The 14,350-nt window shown below is 40.1% G+C and overlaps 1 protein-coding gene across 1 annotated transcript in view; it reads right to left on the bottom strand.

Annotated features, from left to right (window-relative positions):
• LOC122800267 (sodium-dependent serotonin transporter-like) overlaps positions 1-14,350 on the bottom strand; it is a 333,197-nt gene that overhangs the window by 44,189 nt on the left and 274,658 nt on the right. The window contains exon 11 of the mRNA XM_044069756.1: positions 6,918-7,018. Within this exon, the coding sequence (XP_043925691.1) occupies positions 6,918-7,018 (101 nt within the window). The remainder of the gene's footprint in view (positions 1-6,917; positions 7,019-14,350) is intronic.

The following is a 14,350-nucleotide window of genomic DNA, read 5'->3' as shown; positions in this document are numbered from 1 at the left end:
GCCATGGCTTTGACACCAGGCATCTGTCTCAGTGAGGCCCTTTTGTAGGATGTCCACATTGTTAGGAGTTTTAGTTATGGCTCCTAGTTTGCAGTCATCTGCGAACTTCATTAGCCAAAGACCTTCTGTGTTAGCCTGTACTTCAGAAAAGTAGATACCAAACAGGAGAGGACCATGGACTGAACCCTGTGGTACTCCACTTGTCACTGGTCTGAAGTTGGATTTGGAGTCTGCTACTTTCACAGTGTGGATTCTGTCAGTGAGCCAGTGGGCAACCCATCTTGTGACATAGGGATTTATACCTAGTTTAGTGAGTTTATCTATAATTCCAGAGTGGGGGATGGTGTCAAAAGCCTTGGCGAGATCTAGATAGGCTGTGTGAACCACCTTACTTTTGTCTACGGCTTTGGTGACTGCTTCAAAGAAGTTAGTCAGGTTTAGGAGACATGATCTGCTATTTACAAACACAAACTGCGTGGGGTCCAGAGTTTGGAGATTACTAATGTCTTTGTTTATAAGTTCCATGATGATACATTCCATGGCCTTGCAGACCAGGCTCATTAGACTAATGGGGCGGTAGTTCCCGGGGTCTGTGGTGGCTCCCCCTTTGTGGAGTGGGATAACCATTGCTGTGTGCCATTCAGTGGGCACAAAGCCTGAGGTGAGGCTATGATTGAACATGGTGCTTAGGTGGGGTGCCAGTTCATTCTGTAGTTCATGTAGAACGCAGCCTGGGATGTTGTCAGGTCCCATGGATGCTGTGTTCTTGGCTTTTACCTGTGCAGCCTTGATTACAGGAAATTTGCATTCTTCCGGTATAGAGATGGGCCCTTTAGGGGGTGAGGGGGGGTAAAGTTAGCACTGAACCTATCTGCCAGGATGTTGGCAATATCAGTTGGTTCTGTATATTTAGTGCCATAGTGCTATAACTCAGAGGTGATCTGAGTTTTGCCATTGAGATTCTTGACATAGCTATAGAATGCTTTGTGGTTGTCTTTAGAATCACAACGTATAAACACTGTGGGACTCACCACGATAAAACAAAAAGTTCATTCAAAAATATGCAGCATAATTCCAACAAAGCGTTTTATTGAGAAGGTAGAACAGGATAAGCGCTTTCGCGTACCACAACGTACGCTTCTTCAGATCAATATTAGAATAAAATCCTTCCATTTAAATACTGTTGCAATGGAATCAATTATCCAATTAATCTGTTAATCAAGGTATCTAGCACTCTACCTTAAGCCTGTTTAAAGATACATACATACTACATGACAACACTAAATACATTTTAATAAGTTAAAAAGCCTACTATAGAATATATTTATTATGTATATACATATAAATAAATAAGTGTATATTTTTATTTAATTCATCTTAAAAATCTATTGAACATAACTAATCCATAGTTCTGGACATGAAATAAATAATTCTAAAAGTGTAGAATATAGAATAAAACCAGATATAAATAAATAAATTCATAAAAAATGTAACTACTAATACTTATTGTATACTATAGATCAACTAATATAATGTAAATGTTCACATATAAAATAGGATAAAATAATCGTGAAACATATATATTTTCATGATCCTATCTAACTCATTCATATAAACGTCAATAACTATCAAACCTTGTTGTTCAGTGCATAAAGCATAAACTTGTTAGACAAAAATGAGATTTTAATACATTTGATTTATAATCTAAAAAGTGTAGCTATGTTCTAAAAACGGTGTATATAGATAAATTATATAACATGCAATGTTTAAATACATAAAAACTATGGATAAATTTCATAATTGCATTTAACAAAACTCATGAAACAACATTCACCTTGTAACCTAATTAAGTATTTCTATAGAAATTTGTGAAGAGTTGACCACAAATCTGGCCCACAAATATATTCACTTTTTAGATTTCAATACAGGTTTAAGTGAAACATATAAATTCAGGCCTGGAGGCATATGGGCCCTTAGTTTAAAGATCCATTCTAGTTCAACCTTTTCTAAGGTATTCACATAATCACCTCCTCTCTCACTCTTCTTTACTATCTGAAGGACTCTAAAGCTAAAAGTGTGGTCTTGAAAGACTATAATATGCTTGGCTAAAGCATTCTGTTCCTTCTTCTGTCGGATGTCATATATGTGGTTATATAGCCTCTTTTTAAAAGGTCTCTTCGTTAATCCTACATAAAACGCTGAGCATTGATCACAAGTTGCAAGGTATATCAAATTTTGTGTCTCACAAGTGGAATAGAACTTCGGTTTAAATGTGAAGTTCCATGTGGGATGAATAAACTCTTGTTCTTTAGTTATATACTTGCAAGCATTACAGTGCATGCATGGGTAGGTACCTTGTAGACTCACTCTACCTGGGGCTAACTCTTTTCCTGACTTAAAGCTATCACATAACAGTCTTTTCAAATTCCTATGATTACGGTAGGCAAAACTTGGTTTATTACCTACCAAGCGTAAGGTATTCTGATCAACTGTTAAAACTTTCCAATTGTTTTGTATAATATTTTTAATAGCTACATGATCGTTGGTATAAGTGATCATGAGCCTGACTCTGTCATTAGATAAATGTCTAGGGCAAATGATCTTACATCTCTGTCTATCTGAAGACTGGCCTTCTTCCAAATATTGAAATACATCTAATCTTATTTCCTTAATCATTTTACTGTCATATCCCCTCTGCAGAAATAACTCTTCCATAAGGTCTGTTTGTTCCAATCTAGTTCTACCTTCTCAATAAGACGCTTTGTTGGAATTATGCTGCATATTTTTGAATGAACTTTTTGTTTTATCGTGGTGAGTCCCACAGTGTTTATACGTTGTACTCCATGCCTTTTCATCTGGGGACTCTCTGTGTGCTGCGGTATCTGCTTTATTACTGTCTTTAGAATCAGTGACAATTTTGTTTTCATAACTAGCTTTGGAGGATTTTATGAGGGATCTCAGCTTCTTACTGAGGCTGACCAGGGAGTTCTTCCAGTCATGGGATTTTACTCTTTTTTGCAACAGTTTCTTTCTTCCATTGTAGAGTTTGTTTATGGCAGGGGACCACCAGATTGGCTTCCTTTTTTGGAGGATAGTATCTTGGTTCTGTTAGGGACAGCACGATCCATGCACTCATGTAAGTGCTTATAAAGTGCATTTGTGTAGGATTCAGCAGTCTTACCTCTATTGTCCGTCTGCATGGGTGTCGTGAAGTTTGCCACTTCTGTCTTAAGAAGCATAAAGTTAGCTTTGGAGAAATTTTTTACGGTGGTTTCTCTAATGGAGGTGGGGGCGGGATATGGATGTCTAAGCTGATTAGCTTGTGGTCAGATCTGACCAATGAGGAATTGACCTCTGGTGTCGAACACCAGTCGCCCATGTTAGTAATGATCGGTCTAGGATATTGCTGCCCCTGGTGAGGATGTGGATAAGTTGATCCAAGGCATTGGAATTTATGAATTCCAGAAAATGTTGAGCAAAAGAGTTGGTGCATGAGTAGTTTTCCCATTTAATGGTGGGGTAGTTGAAATTGCCCAGTATTTGGGTGTTGGGTTGTACCCTAATATTTTCCAGTGTATCAAGAAATGAGGAGTGGGAATCCTGCAGCATGGTGGGGGATCTGTAGCAAGTTACAATTTGGATTGTAGTCTTGCCCAGAGTTAGTTGCACTTGAATAATCTCAGATGTGTTATGCTGAGCAACTAGCCTGGAGGTGTGGATATCCTTGATGAATATGGACACACCTCCACCTTTAGTGTTTCGGTTCAAGTTAGGTGGCCGAAAGGTGTGGTATGAATTATAGTCTGGTAATGCAGGGGTGCCCTCTGGAGCCTTGAACCAGGTCTCTGTCACTGCACAGATGTCGATGTTCTCCATTTTAAGGAGTGCCTTGAGTGAGTGCATTTTGAGGTTTGGACTTCTAGCATTGAGTACCATTACCCTCAGATTTTGCTTGCTTGTACCTGTTACGTTGGTAAATTTGTCATTTGAACCTTGCCTAAAAAGGCACTATAGGGGTGGCAAGAGCCTTAGCCAGTTTCCGAAATCCCAAGAGAGACAGGTGCAGGCCATCTCTGGCAAAGCATTGTGGTCTGTCGATCATGTCATCCCAGGCAGACAGATACTGGATCCCCTTAGAATGACACCAGAAGCTTAGCCAATTGTTTAAGTCAATCATTTTGTCCTTGTACTGTGGTATCATTCTGGGTAATGGCAGGATGCTACTCAGGGCTAGGGTCATACCTGTCTAGGCTACAAGATCGGAGAGCTCCTCCATGTCTCTTTTCATGTAGTCCAGGGAGGTACATCTCAGGTCATTCACACCAACATGGACAATGACAGAGTCGTATTTGTACTCATTGTGGAATGACTTGAGTGCATGTGTTATGTGGCAGATGCTGGCACCAGACAGGCAGCTGACTGTAATTTTCTCCTTGTTCAGTCTGGTAAGTGGGACATCAGTGTGCCTGACTATAGAGTCACCTATGACTAAAGTGTTTGGTACATTGTCTTGTGTTAGGGGCTGTTTTTGGGTGGCACACTGGTGTTGTGAACTATGTGTTGCTTTGGTTGTGATTAGTGTCTGTTTGCATTTCAGCTTCGGAGGTCCTCATTGCTTGAGTAAGTTAATGTTAAGGGCCTCCGCATATGTGGGTTTTGTGTTACTATGTGTGGATGTTGATGGTGTGGGTTTTATAGGGCTATGTGTTGCTTGAGGTGTAGTGCAGATGTTTACCTTCTCCTCTTGAGTGTCTAGCACAGTCTGCCTGGAGAGAGCTTTACTTCCAGTTTGGCTATTAATTGCATCTCTCGCAGTTTGTAGTATTTGGTGGTAGGAGGAGAGGTTTTTCTGTGTACATGAGGCAATTGCTACATTGCCCCAGTATGCCCAGATTCACCAGGTGGACAGGAGAAATCACCGGAAGCTGACCTTTGGACATGCCTGGTTAGGTGTTTTTTAGTAAAGTACAAGAGCTGTTTTTCCTTACCTTGGCAAGGTACTTACAACTTTAGGTTGTTTAGTGCTTACGATCAGATTTTAGTGCTTGTATTAGTTTACAGCTTCTTTAGTGCTTTCTAGCAGTTCCAGAGCAAGTGCTAGTCACAGGGATTCATATTTTAGTGCTACTACTGAAAAACCAGCAAATTCTAAGGGAAAAATTGAAGAGAAGACTTTCTGGCACTGGGAATAGTTTAACCCTAGCTAAGCGGCACTGTGCGGTGCACAAACCCAGGCAAACACGGGTTTTAAAGCAGGAAGCTGAAAGGGATAGAAGCAGTCCAAAATGGCCAATAGTATAACAAACTAGAGCTGAAAACCACTCCCCTAGTGATAGATAGCCTGTTCAGAGTTTACCACTGCCACTGATAGGCTGCAAGACTTCCTTCTATCTCTGGAAGGTCTGGTCCACTCACAACACAATACACAGTCTTCAGCAAATTTGATATCTGGACTATACTGGTTTAAGGAAAGGTGGGAAACAAGGAGGCAGATAGGATTTTGTATTACTTTTTTTTTGTTTGTTTGTTTTTTTCAGAAGTTGGGAGGCAGCAAATGCAGGATTTAAACACACTTATAAGGCTCTAAATAGCTAGTGCACTTGGGTGTGTAGCCTGTAACAGTTAAATACAATTTAAAACAGTCAATCTGGTAAAGTGCAATGTAAAAACTGGCAGAAATACAGTAAAGTAACTTAACACAGTCACAAAACACTTACGATAAGGTGCGTCAGGTAAAAATAAGCAAAAACAGATATTTTGATTCAATTAAAGTCTCTCTCTCTCTCTCCTTTCTGCTGCTGTAATTCTCTGCTGGACGCTCCAAGAGGATCCGCCGAGGTAAATACAAGCGCAAAAGTGGGCAAAGGGATAGAAGCAGCCCAAAACAGCCAATAGTAAAAACAAACTAGAGCTGAAAACCACTCCCCTAGTGATAGATAGACTGTTCAGAGCTTACCACTGCCACTGATGTCTTGCAGAGATACTGGTATCCATAATTAAACCAATATGAGAAAAACACAAAATGCAGATGTAGTGGTAATAAATTTTGATTCACTACCTTTACTTCAGAGACATTATCTGACTGTTATGTGATGACCTATTTAACATATTAAATCAACCACAAACAGTGCATTTTGGTGCTGGTCTGCTGGTGCAGAGGTAAGGTGGGTTCAAGAGCAGACATAGTGCATTACAAGGTTCTTCGAGGGGAGAATGATGAAATTGCTACTGGGGGAGGGGGGTGAACAGAATTCATCACAACTGTGTGCTATATCTGGATAGGAAGAACGTCACTGGCTCTGACCTGTAAGGAGGGGGAGCTACAGACATCCACGCACATAATGTGCATTTGGGTGCCCTGTATACTTTGGTGTTAATGTATGTTGTTCCCTTGGTCAGAGATCTTGAGTGGTCACCATGAGATCAAGACTCTGAGCAGCTATCCACCTCTGCAATACAAGTTTTGAGTTCCAGGGCTTAAGATTCAACAGCTTAAAATCTGTGTCATCTAAAATATTGGGAGGCCTGCTGAATGAATGGTCACAGCCAGGATTACCCAGAAAGGCGCTATAGAGTTACTCAGGGATGGATGGGTGGAATTATTAAAAAATACACGGTGCTATGCTGCTTTTAAATTTGTTTTATATGCTTACAGAGTCAGCAGTTAATGGTGAGGGGTTACACTCCTAAAATGTATCCCCATAATAACAATTATAGGGGTAGTCTGACTCGTCTTGTCTTTCTGTATTGGCCTGTACACCTCTCTAATGAACATGTCACTTTCTATAAATCACGTTCATATTATTTATTTTATGTTTATTGAAAAAATAGATGTCAATGCTTACTGCTAGGAAGGCTGAAATCTCTAAATCATGTGCATTTATTATTTATTGTAAATATTAGATGTCAATACTTACTGCTAGAAAGGCTGGACTAATAGCTACCCAGCAAACTTTCCAGAATATTCCTGGAGCAAAGCCTAACATAGTTTTAACATCGTTACTGAATCTTTGGATCCCTAGTAAAAGAAAAAATAAAGAACAGTTATAGCATCTGTGGCACACAGCAACAATTTATTATACAGGTAGACACATAGAATGTTTCACATGACTTCTCAATGGCAGATGTCATGCAATAGTCTAAGATTTGAGAAAACTTTACAAGTTACACAAAAACGTAATATTATGCTTCCTCTGGGCCAGAAGGATGCTAATGTGAAGTCCCTCACTTCTTAAGGCACCATGAAGGACATAGGCATTAGTATGTGTAAGCAGCTCTGTACTCTACAAAATAGTTATGAGTCATTAAAAACTTTATGCACAAATGTAAAAATGCATACTGTAATCCATTTAGTCTTTTCACTGGACTGGTACAAACCTGATTGTGTATGATTATGTAGTCTAGGTCACTAAGCTCCCTCGTTGTGGGTACAGGGAAGGATGTGGTGTGATGTCTCAGTGGCAGAAAGGGGAACAAGTTTAACTACATGGAACAAGAAAGTTGAATTTTGTTGCGTCTGATATCATGCAGTGAAATCCTTTGCCTAGTCAGAACACTTAAAATTAATTTTGCTGCATTTGATATTGCAACAAGTATTTATTTTGACATTAACAATCATATAAAAAAGAGGCAGACAGACAAATACATGCATAGTCCTCTCATCATTAAAGAGACATCTTTATTTAAATACAAACCGCACCTGTCATTGGCTCTATCACTAGAAGCAACTAATATGTCTAAACTGCATTGCATTTGCTTGAACTGGACGGACATTATCTTGCTGCAGATCACCATTATTTTCCCAAGAATTACTGATACTGGTTTTGGAATAGTCACACTTTCTTGTAGGTCATGTCAGAGGGAAGATATTTATTATTTTCTTTACCTAGGGTATACTTTTTTCAGTACTTTAGGATATATATGCTGATGTTCTCCAGTTCGATCCTCAGATGGGGTGCCTTCTGTGCAGAGTCTGCATGTCCTCCCTGTGGTCATGTGGGTTTCCTCTGGGTGCTCCGGTTTCCTCCCACATCCCAAAGACATACTGTAGGTGGATTGGATACTCTAAATTGGCTCTAGGCATGAGTGCATACACCTGTGGAAGGTTGGGAGCCGGGCTGGCAACTCGACACCGTAAAACTCTACTGCCAGTCATGAGTGGACAGGTGATCTGTTGTGGTGACCCCTAACCGGGAAAAGCCGAAAGAAGAAGAAGAAGGATATATATGCTGATATTGTTGATTAAGTTGATAGGATGATTAACTTAGTGTGTGCATGTGTGTGTGTGTGTGTGTGTGTGTGTGTGTGTGTGTGTGTGTGTGTGTGTGTGTGTGTCTATGTGTGTATGCATGTTTTCATATACACACATGCAGACATTCATATAATGTGAGGTTTTGTGTTCTCATATCATTCACAGACTGGCTGAATGCTGTCTTTTGCAAATATCATAACCATCGAGAAGTCATTTCCTTTTGTGCTCTTCCTCACTTCTGCAAACTTCCTTATAAGCATAGATACTAACTACATGTCATCAGAAATGTCTTCTCTGAATATTAAATATTTTTGAAATGTGATAACAGGCATTTGCTGTCTCTCTGCTTTGTATCACATTAATGTGAATTTATTATATCTTGTGATAAGCATAATATTAAACAAACAGGATATTTGAAAGCTGGCGATAATATGATAAGAACTGCAAGTCCTGAAGCTGGGTAGTTGGTAAGAGTAGAAATATGTGCTCTCCTGATAGATTGTGCTGGCTGAGTTAGGTACTGTTTTAAAACAGAAACTGTGGTCACAAAGTCTGTCCATGTAGAAGAACCTGGGATACTCCAGACAAACAGTGAACTTGTACAATTTGTTTGTTGCATGTAGGAAACAGTTGAATATCAGCAATTTGCTCTGAGAAATGTAATCAGATGCAATACTCCCCCACTGGCTTTTCCTATGAATGTTCTAGATGCAGTCATTCATGAAAGACATCTTTATTTGAAACAAAATGCATGTGTCATTGGCTCTAGTAATCGAAGCAACTGCAAGAATACAACCTCTGTAAAATACACCTGTGCTCATCAAAGAGTGTTTTACCCTTCAGTACCCAAACATCCCCTTTCATATCAATATAACTCTTATCTTCTATCTATCTACCTATCTATCACTCCCATTTTCCCATTTTGCACATAGGTTCAGGGTGTCACATCGACAGTGACCATGGCCTATAGCCAGTGTTCACACTGCTGAGTGGCTATCCCTGTTGCAGCTGTATACATGTGTGTGTACAGATTCACTTTATAATCTCAAAATACTGAAATATCGAATTTCAGTATTTCGGAACTATAAAGCAGAAAAACAAAAAAAATCCGAAAACTCGAAACCCAAAACTGCGATCATTAAAGAACACATACAAACACAAGTACACCTACCTCCGCACAACAACACAAAAACACACACACACACACACACACACACACACACACACACACACACACTTACTATAATCAGGGGGGCAATACTCCCTGCACCCCCCCATGTGGGGGGCTACGACCCCACACCCCTCTACTGATATATACTAACTACGAGGTTGCACTAAACACCAACACACACAAAACCCACCGACCTACATTCCACACCCCCCTCGCACAAACACACATCACACAGATACAAACACCACCACTCTCAACACTGACACACTCACACTCTCACCTACTTACCCTAACCCCCACCTAACACTCCCTGACACACTCACAAACACAAACACCCTCCTCAAAACCCTTTAAAAACACCGCACTTACCTAACATGCTGTAAGTACCACGGGTTCAACATTTCCGGATTCGATATTCTGCAGTTTCGTGCATCTGCAGATTTGACACTTTGGTCTCCAGATACTGAAATTCAACATTTCAGTATTTCGAGATTCAAAAATGTGTTTCCGTATGTACATATAGTTGTATAATAGTGAAGAAAGAAAACAAGAACTCCCAAGTACAATGCACAGTATTCTTACTCAGAAAATGTCTCCTCAGTGTTCAGGAGGAGAAGGGAAATTTAAGGGAAGGCAGGATTTGACCAATTTATGTAATGGTGGATTGAATGATAATTGTTAAAAAAGCATATGTATATATATATATATATATATATATATATATATATATATATATATATATATATATATATATGATGTATGGAACACATGAAAATGTGTACACTTGTTAGTTTTCTCCTGCAAGCTCTCCTCACCCTAGAGAATGCTGACGTCTGTGCAGTCACTGAAACATGGTTTAAAGCTGTGGAGAGCACACTGGCAGTGCAAGGCTATTAATAACTTCCACACATTTAGACCAGCTATTACACAGACAGAGACTAAAGCTGGAGGTGTCCAGATTTACATAAAAATAAATATACCTCAAGACTGGTCAACAGGACAATGTACTTGAGGTTCTCCACATTCAAATCACCATAAGCAAAATCTCATACCACTTCCTTGCACACTATAGGTAACCTCTATGACCCAGGAAACCCATAACATTTATTTGAACTTATTGGAAATACTTACCATCCAACCCAATACCATATTCATGGGTGACTTTAATTACTCCACTGTTAACTGGGAATCATATATGACACCAAACTTAAAGGCACAGAGATTCCTGGATTTTGTAAACACAAATTCTCTTGACCAGATTGTCAATACACTGACCAGGGGTGCAGACATACTGGATCTGGTCCTCACTAATATGGGAGAGTGCTGCACAGCCCCTAGTGTAATGCCTTCTCTGGTAAGGTCAGACTACAAAATGGTCTCCTTTGAAGTAAAAATAAAACTTGAAACCCCAGCTAACCTGGAATATTCAGAAACTACACTAAGGCTAACTTCCTACTATTAAGTGATAACCTGGCAAAATTTCAAGCCCCTATAGACCCTTAGAACACCTACACAGAACTGTTCAAAGAAACACTATACAATGTTAATAGCTACATAGAGGAAGCTGTACCTGCCGGGAGAAAGTATAGAACTAACTCAAAAAACAAGCCACCCTGGTAGAATCACAACATCAATAGGCTGTATAACAGATGGAGGAATATCATGGCAAAAATTAGGAGGTGTAGCAATTGGTAGGATAAAAGCACTCTCAAACTAGACAAACAACTCAGAGTACAAATAAATAAACTTACTGAGGAAGGCATAAACCTTAACATCATCTGATGGATAGGAAACTGGCTCAGTGACGGGACACATGTTGCCTGGATAAGCAAATCCACTTCCAATAATAAACCTGTTACTAGCAGTGTCTCACAGGGCTCAGTTTTGGGACCTTTCCTGTTTAGTATATACTTCTCTGAAGTGAAGACCAATGTTGGGGGCATCTGGCTCACCAGGTTCGCTGATGACTGTAAGCTGGGAGGAATCACTGAATCCCTAAACGATGTTGACATCCTACAAACAGGCCTAAAAATCACAAACGACTGGTGCAAAAACCATGGTCTGTGACTACAAAAATGTATAATCATACTCTTCAGTAACTCAGATATCTCTGCAAATTATAATATTGATAGCACATCCCTAAAAGTAGACCCAATGGTGAGGGATCTAGGAACACAGATAGTAGTCTAAACTTTGACCACCAGGTAGCTACAGTAGTGAGGATATCATTCTGTGTGGCTCAACTTATAAGTAAAGATATGGCATCAAGGTCAAAGGAAGTCATAGTGCCATTGTACTTGCCCCTCCTCAAGCCTATAACTGAGTAAATTGTTCCCTTCTGCATGTACCTAACCAGGCACTTACATCAACTGGAGTGGCCCCAGAGGTTTCTCAATAAAAAAATACAAAGCATAAGACGCATGTCTTATGTGGCCCAACTAAAGTCTCTTTCCCTTTACTCTATCTCATATCATTTATTGAGAGGTGACTTATGGCCAACCTACAAGGCATTCTCTGATCCAGTCTTGATGAAAATGTTACATATTTGCAAGAAAAATATATGTAGGCTACACATTCCATGGACCTGAAACTTATTTCTTATTCTAAAAGAAGTTGCTGGAGAGACAGATTCATATCTCAAAGGCAACCTCATCTATAGAATACATTTTCTATGTTCATAAAACAAAGTCTTAACTCAGTTTCTTTGAAAAGAATTTGGATAAATGAATGGGGAACCATAAATTCACTCTCTGGTTATTGCCCATGCCCCTTATGGACAAAGGCAGTCTGTAAAATGACTCAGGGCTCCAACACCCAAAGACCCACTATCCTGATACTACCCCACCCCATATCTGGGGAATTAAAATACATTATTGTTATATCCTAGACATTATTGGCTAGACTTGCAGAGGCTCTTGTGCCATTAGCCTAGTAATCACCAATGAACCTATAAAGTCTACCAAATCCAAATTTGAGGTAAATTTGGCCTCTCAGGTCAAGAGCAAGCACAAGGCATTCTTTAACTGTGTCTACAACCTCAAAGCAATATACAGTTGTGTGCAGAGCACATTGTTAATGGAGCCAGCTATACTGAGCTAGGAGATATAGCAAACCTACTGGCTGATAAATTCAGCTTCAACTTTACCCATCTGGCCCCCTCAACCTTGCCTCAGGAAATACCATCAAATATACCCCCCACTATCACTTGGGAAGAGATCCTTAATGCTAAACTACTAAATCATGAAATGTTTTCCCCCCTTACAGTCAAACCTTTCAAAAATGACCTCCTTGTACAACCAAAAGTTATCATCGTCTTTTGGCTGTTCCCGTTAGGGTTCACCACAGCGGATCATCTGTTTCCATTTCTTCCTGTCCTCTGCATCTTGCTCTGCCACACCAACCACCTGCATGTCCTCTCTCACCACATCCATAAACCTTACCTTAGGCCTTCCTCTTTTCCTGTTACCTGATAGCTTCATCCTTAGCATCTTTTTCCCAATATACTCAGCATCCCTCCTCAGCACATGTCCAAACCAATGTAATCTTGCCTCTCTGGCTTTGTCTCCAAACCTTCCAACCCTCTAATATACTTATTCCTAATCCTGTCCACCCTCGTCAAACCCAGTGCAAATCTTAACATCTTTAACTCTGCCACATCCAGCTCAAACTCCTTCAGTTTTGTCAATGCCATTGTATCCAACCCATATAACATAGCTGGTCTTACTACCCTCTTGTAGACCTTCCCTTTCACTCTTACTGGTACTCGTCTGACACAAATCACTCCTGACACTCTTCTCCACCCACTCCATCCTGCCTGTACTCTCTTCTTCACCTCTCTTCCATACTCACCATTACTCTGAGCTATCGATCCCAAGTATTTAAACTCATCTACCTTAGCCATCTCTACTCCCTTGCATCCTCACCATTCCTCTATCCTCCCTCTCCTTCACACACATATATTCTATCTTTGTCCTGCTGACCTTCATTCCTCTTCTCTCTAGAGCATATCTCCATCTCTCCAGGGTCTCCTCCACCTGTTCCCTACTCTCACTACAGATAACAATGTAATTTGTAAACATCATAGTCCACAGGGACTCCTGTCTGATCTCGTCTGTCAACCTGCCCATCACCATTGCAAATAAGAAAGGGCTCAGAGCTGATCCTTGATGTAATCCCACCTCCACCTTAAATGCATCCGTCACTCTCACTGCAGACTTCACCGCTGTCACACTACCCTCGTACATATCCTGTACCACTCTTACATACTTCTCTGACACTCCTGACTTCCTCATAAAATACCACAACTCCTCTCTAGGCACCCTGTCATATGCTTTCTCTAAGTCTACAAAAACACAATGCAACTTCTTCTGACCTTCTCTGTACTTCTCCATCAACACTCTCAGAGCAAACATTGCATCTGTAGTGCTCTTTCCAGCATGAAACCATACTGCTGATCACTAATCATCACGTCCCTTCTTAATCTAGCTTTCACTACTATTTCCCATAACTTCATGCTGTGACTGATCAGTTTAATCCCTCTGTAGTTACTACAGCTCTGCACATCACCATTATTCTTAAAAATCAGTACCAAAACACTTTTTCTCCATTCCTCAGGCATCCTCTCACTTTCCAAGATTTCATTAAACAATCTGGTTAAAACCTCCACTGCCATTTCACCTAAACACCTCCATGCTTCCACAGGTATGTCATCTGGACCAACAACCTTTCCATTCTTCATCCTCTTCATAGCTATCCTTACTTCCTCCTTGCTAATCCATTGTACTTCATGATTCACTATCCCCACATCATCCAACCTTCTCTCCCTCTCATTCTCTTCATTCACTAACTCCTCAAAGTACTCTTTCCATCTCCTCAACACACTCTCCTCGCTTGTATGTTTCCCTCATTATCCTTTATCATCTTTACCT

The sequence above is a fragment of the Protopterus annectens genome, chromosome 4.part0, assembly GCF_019279795.1.
Source record: "Protopterus annectens isolate FY-2018-M chromosome 4.part0, PAN1.0, whole genome shotgun sequence".
NCBI classification, from domain to species: Eukaryota; Metazoa; Chordata; order Ceratodontiformes; family Protopteridae; genus Protopterus; species Protopterus annectens.
This window is presented reverse-complemented; position numbering and strand designations above follow the sequence as displayed.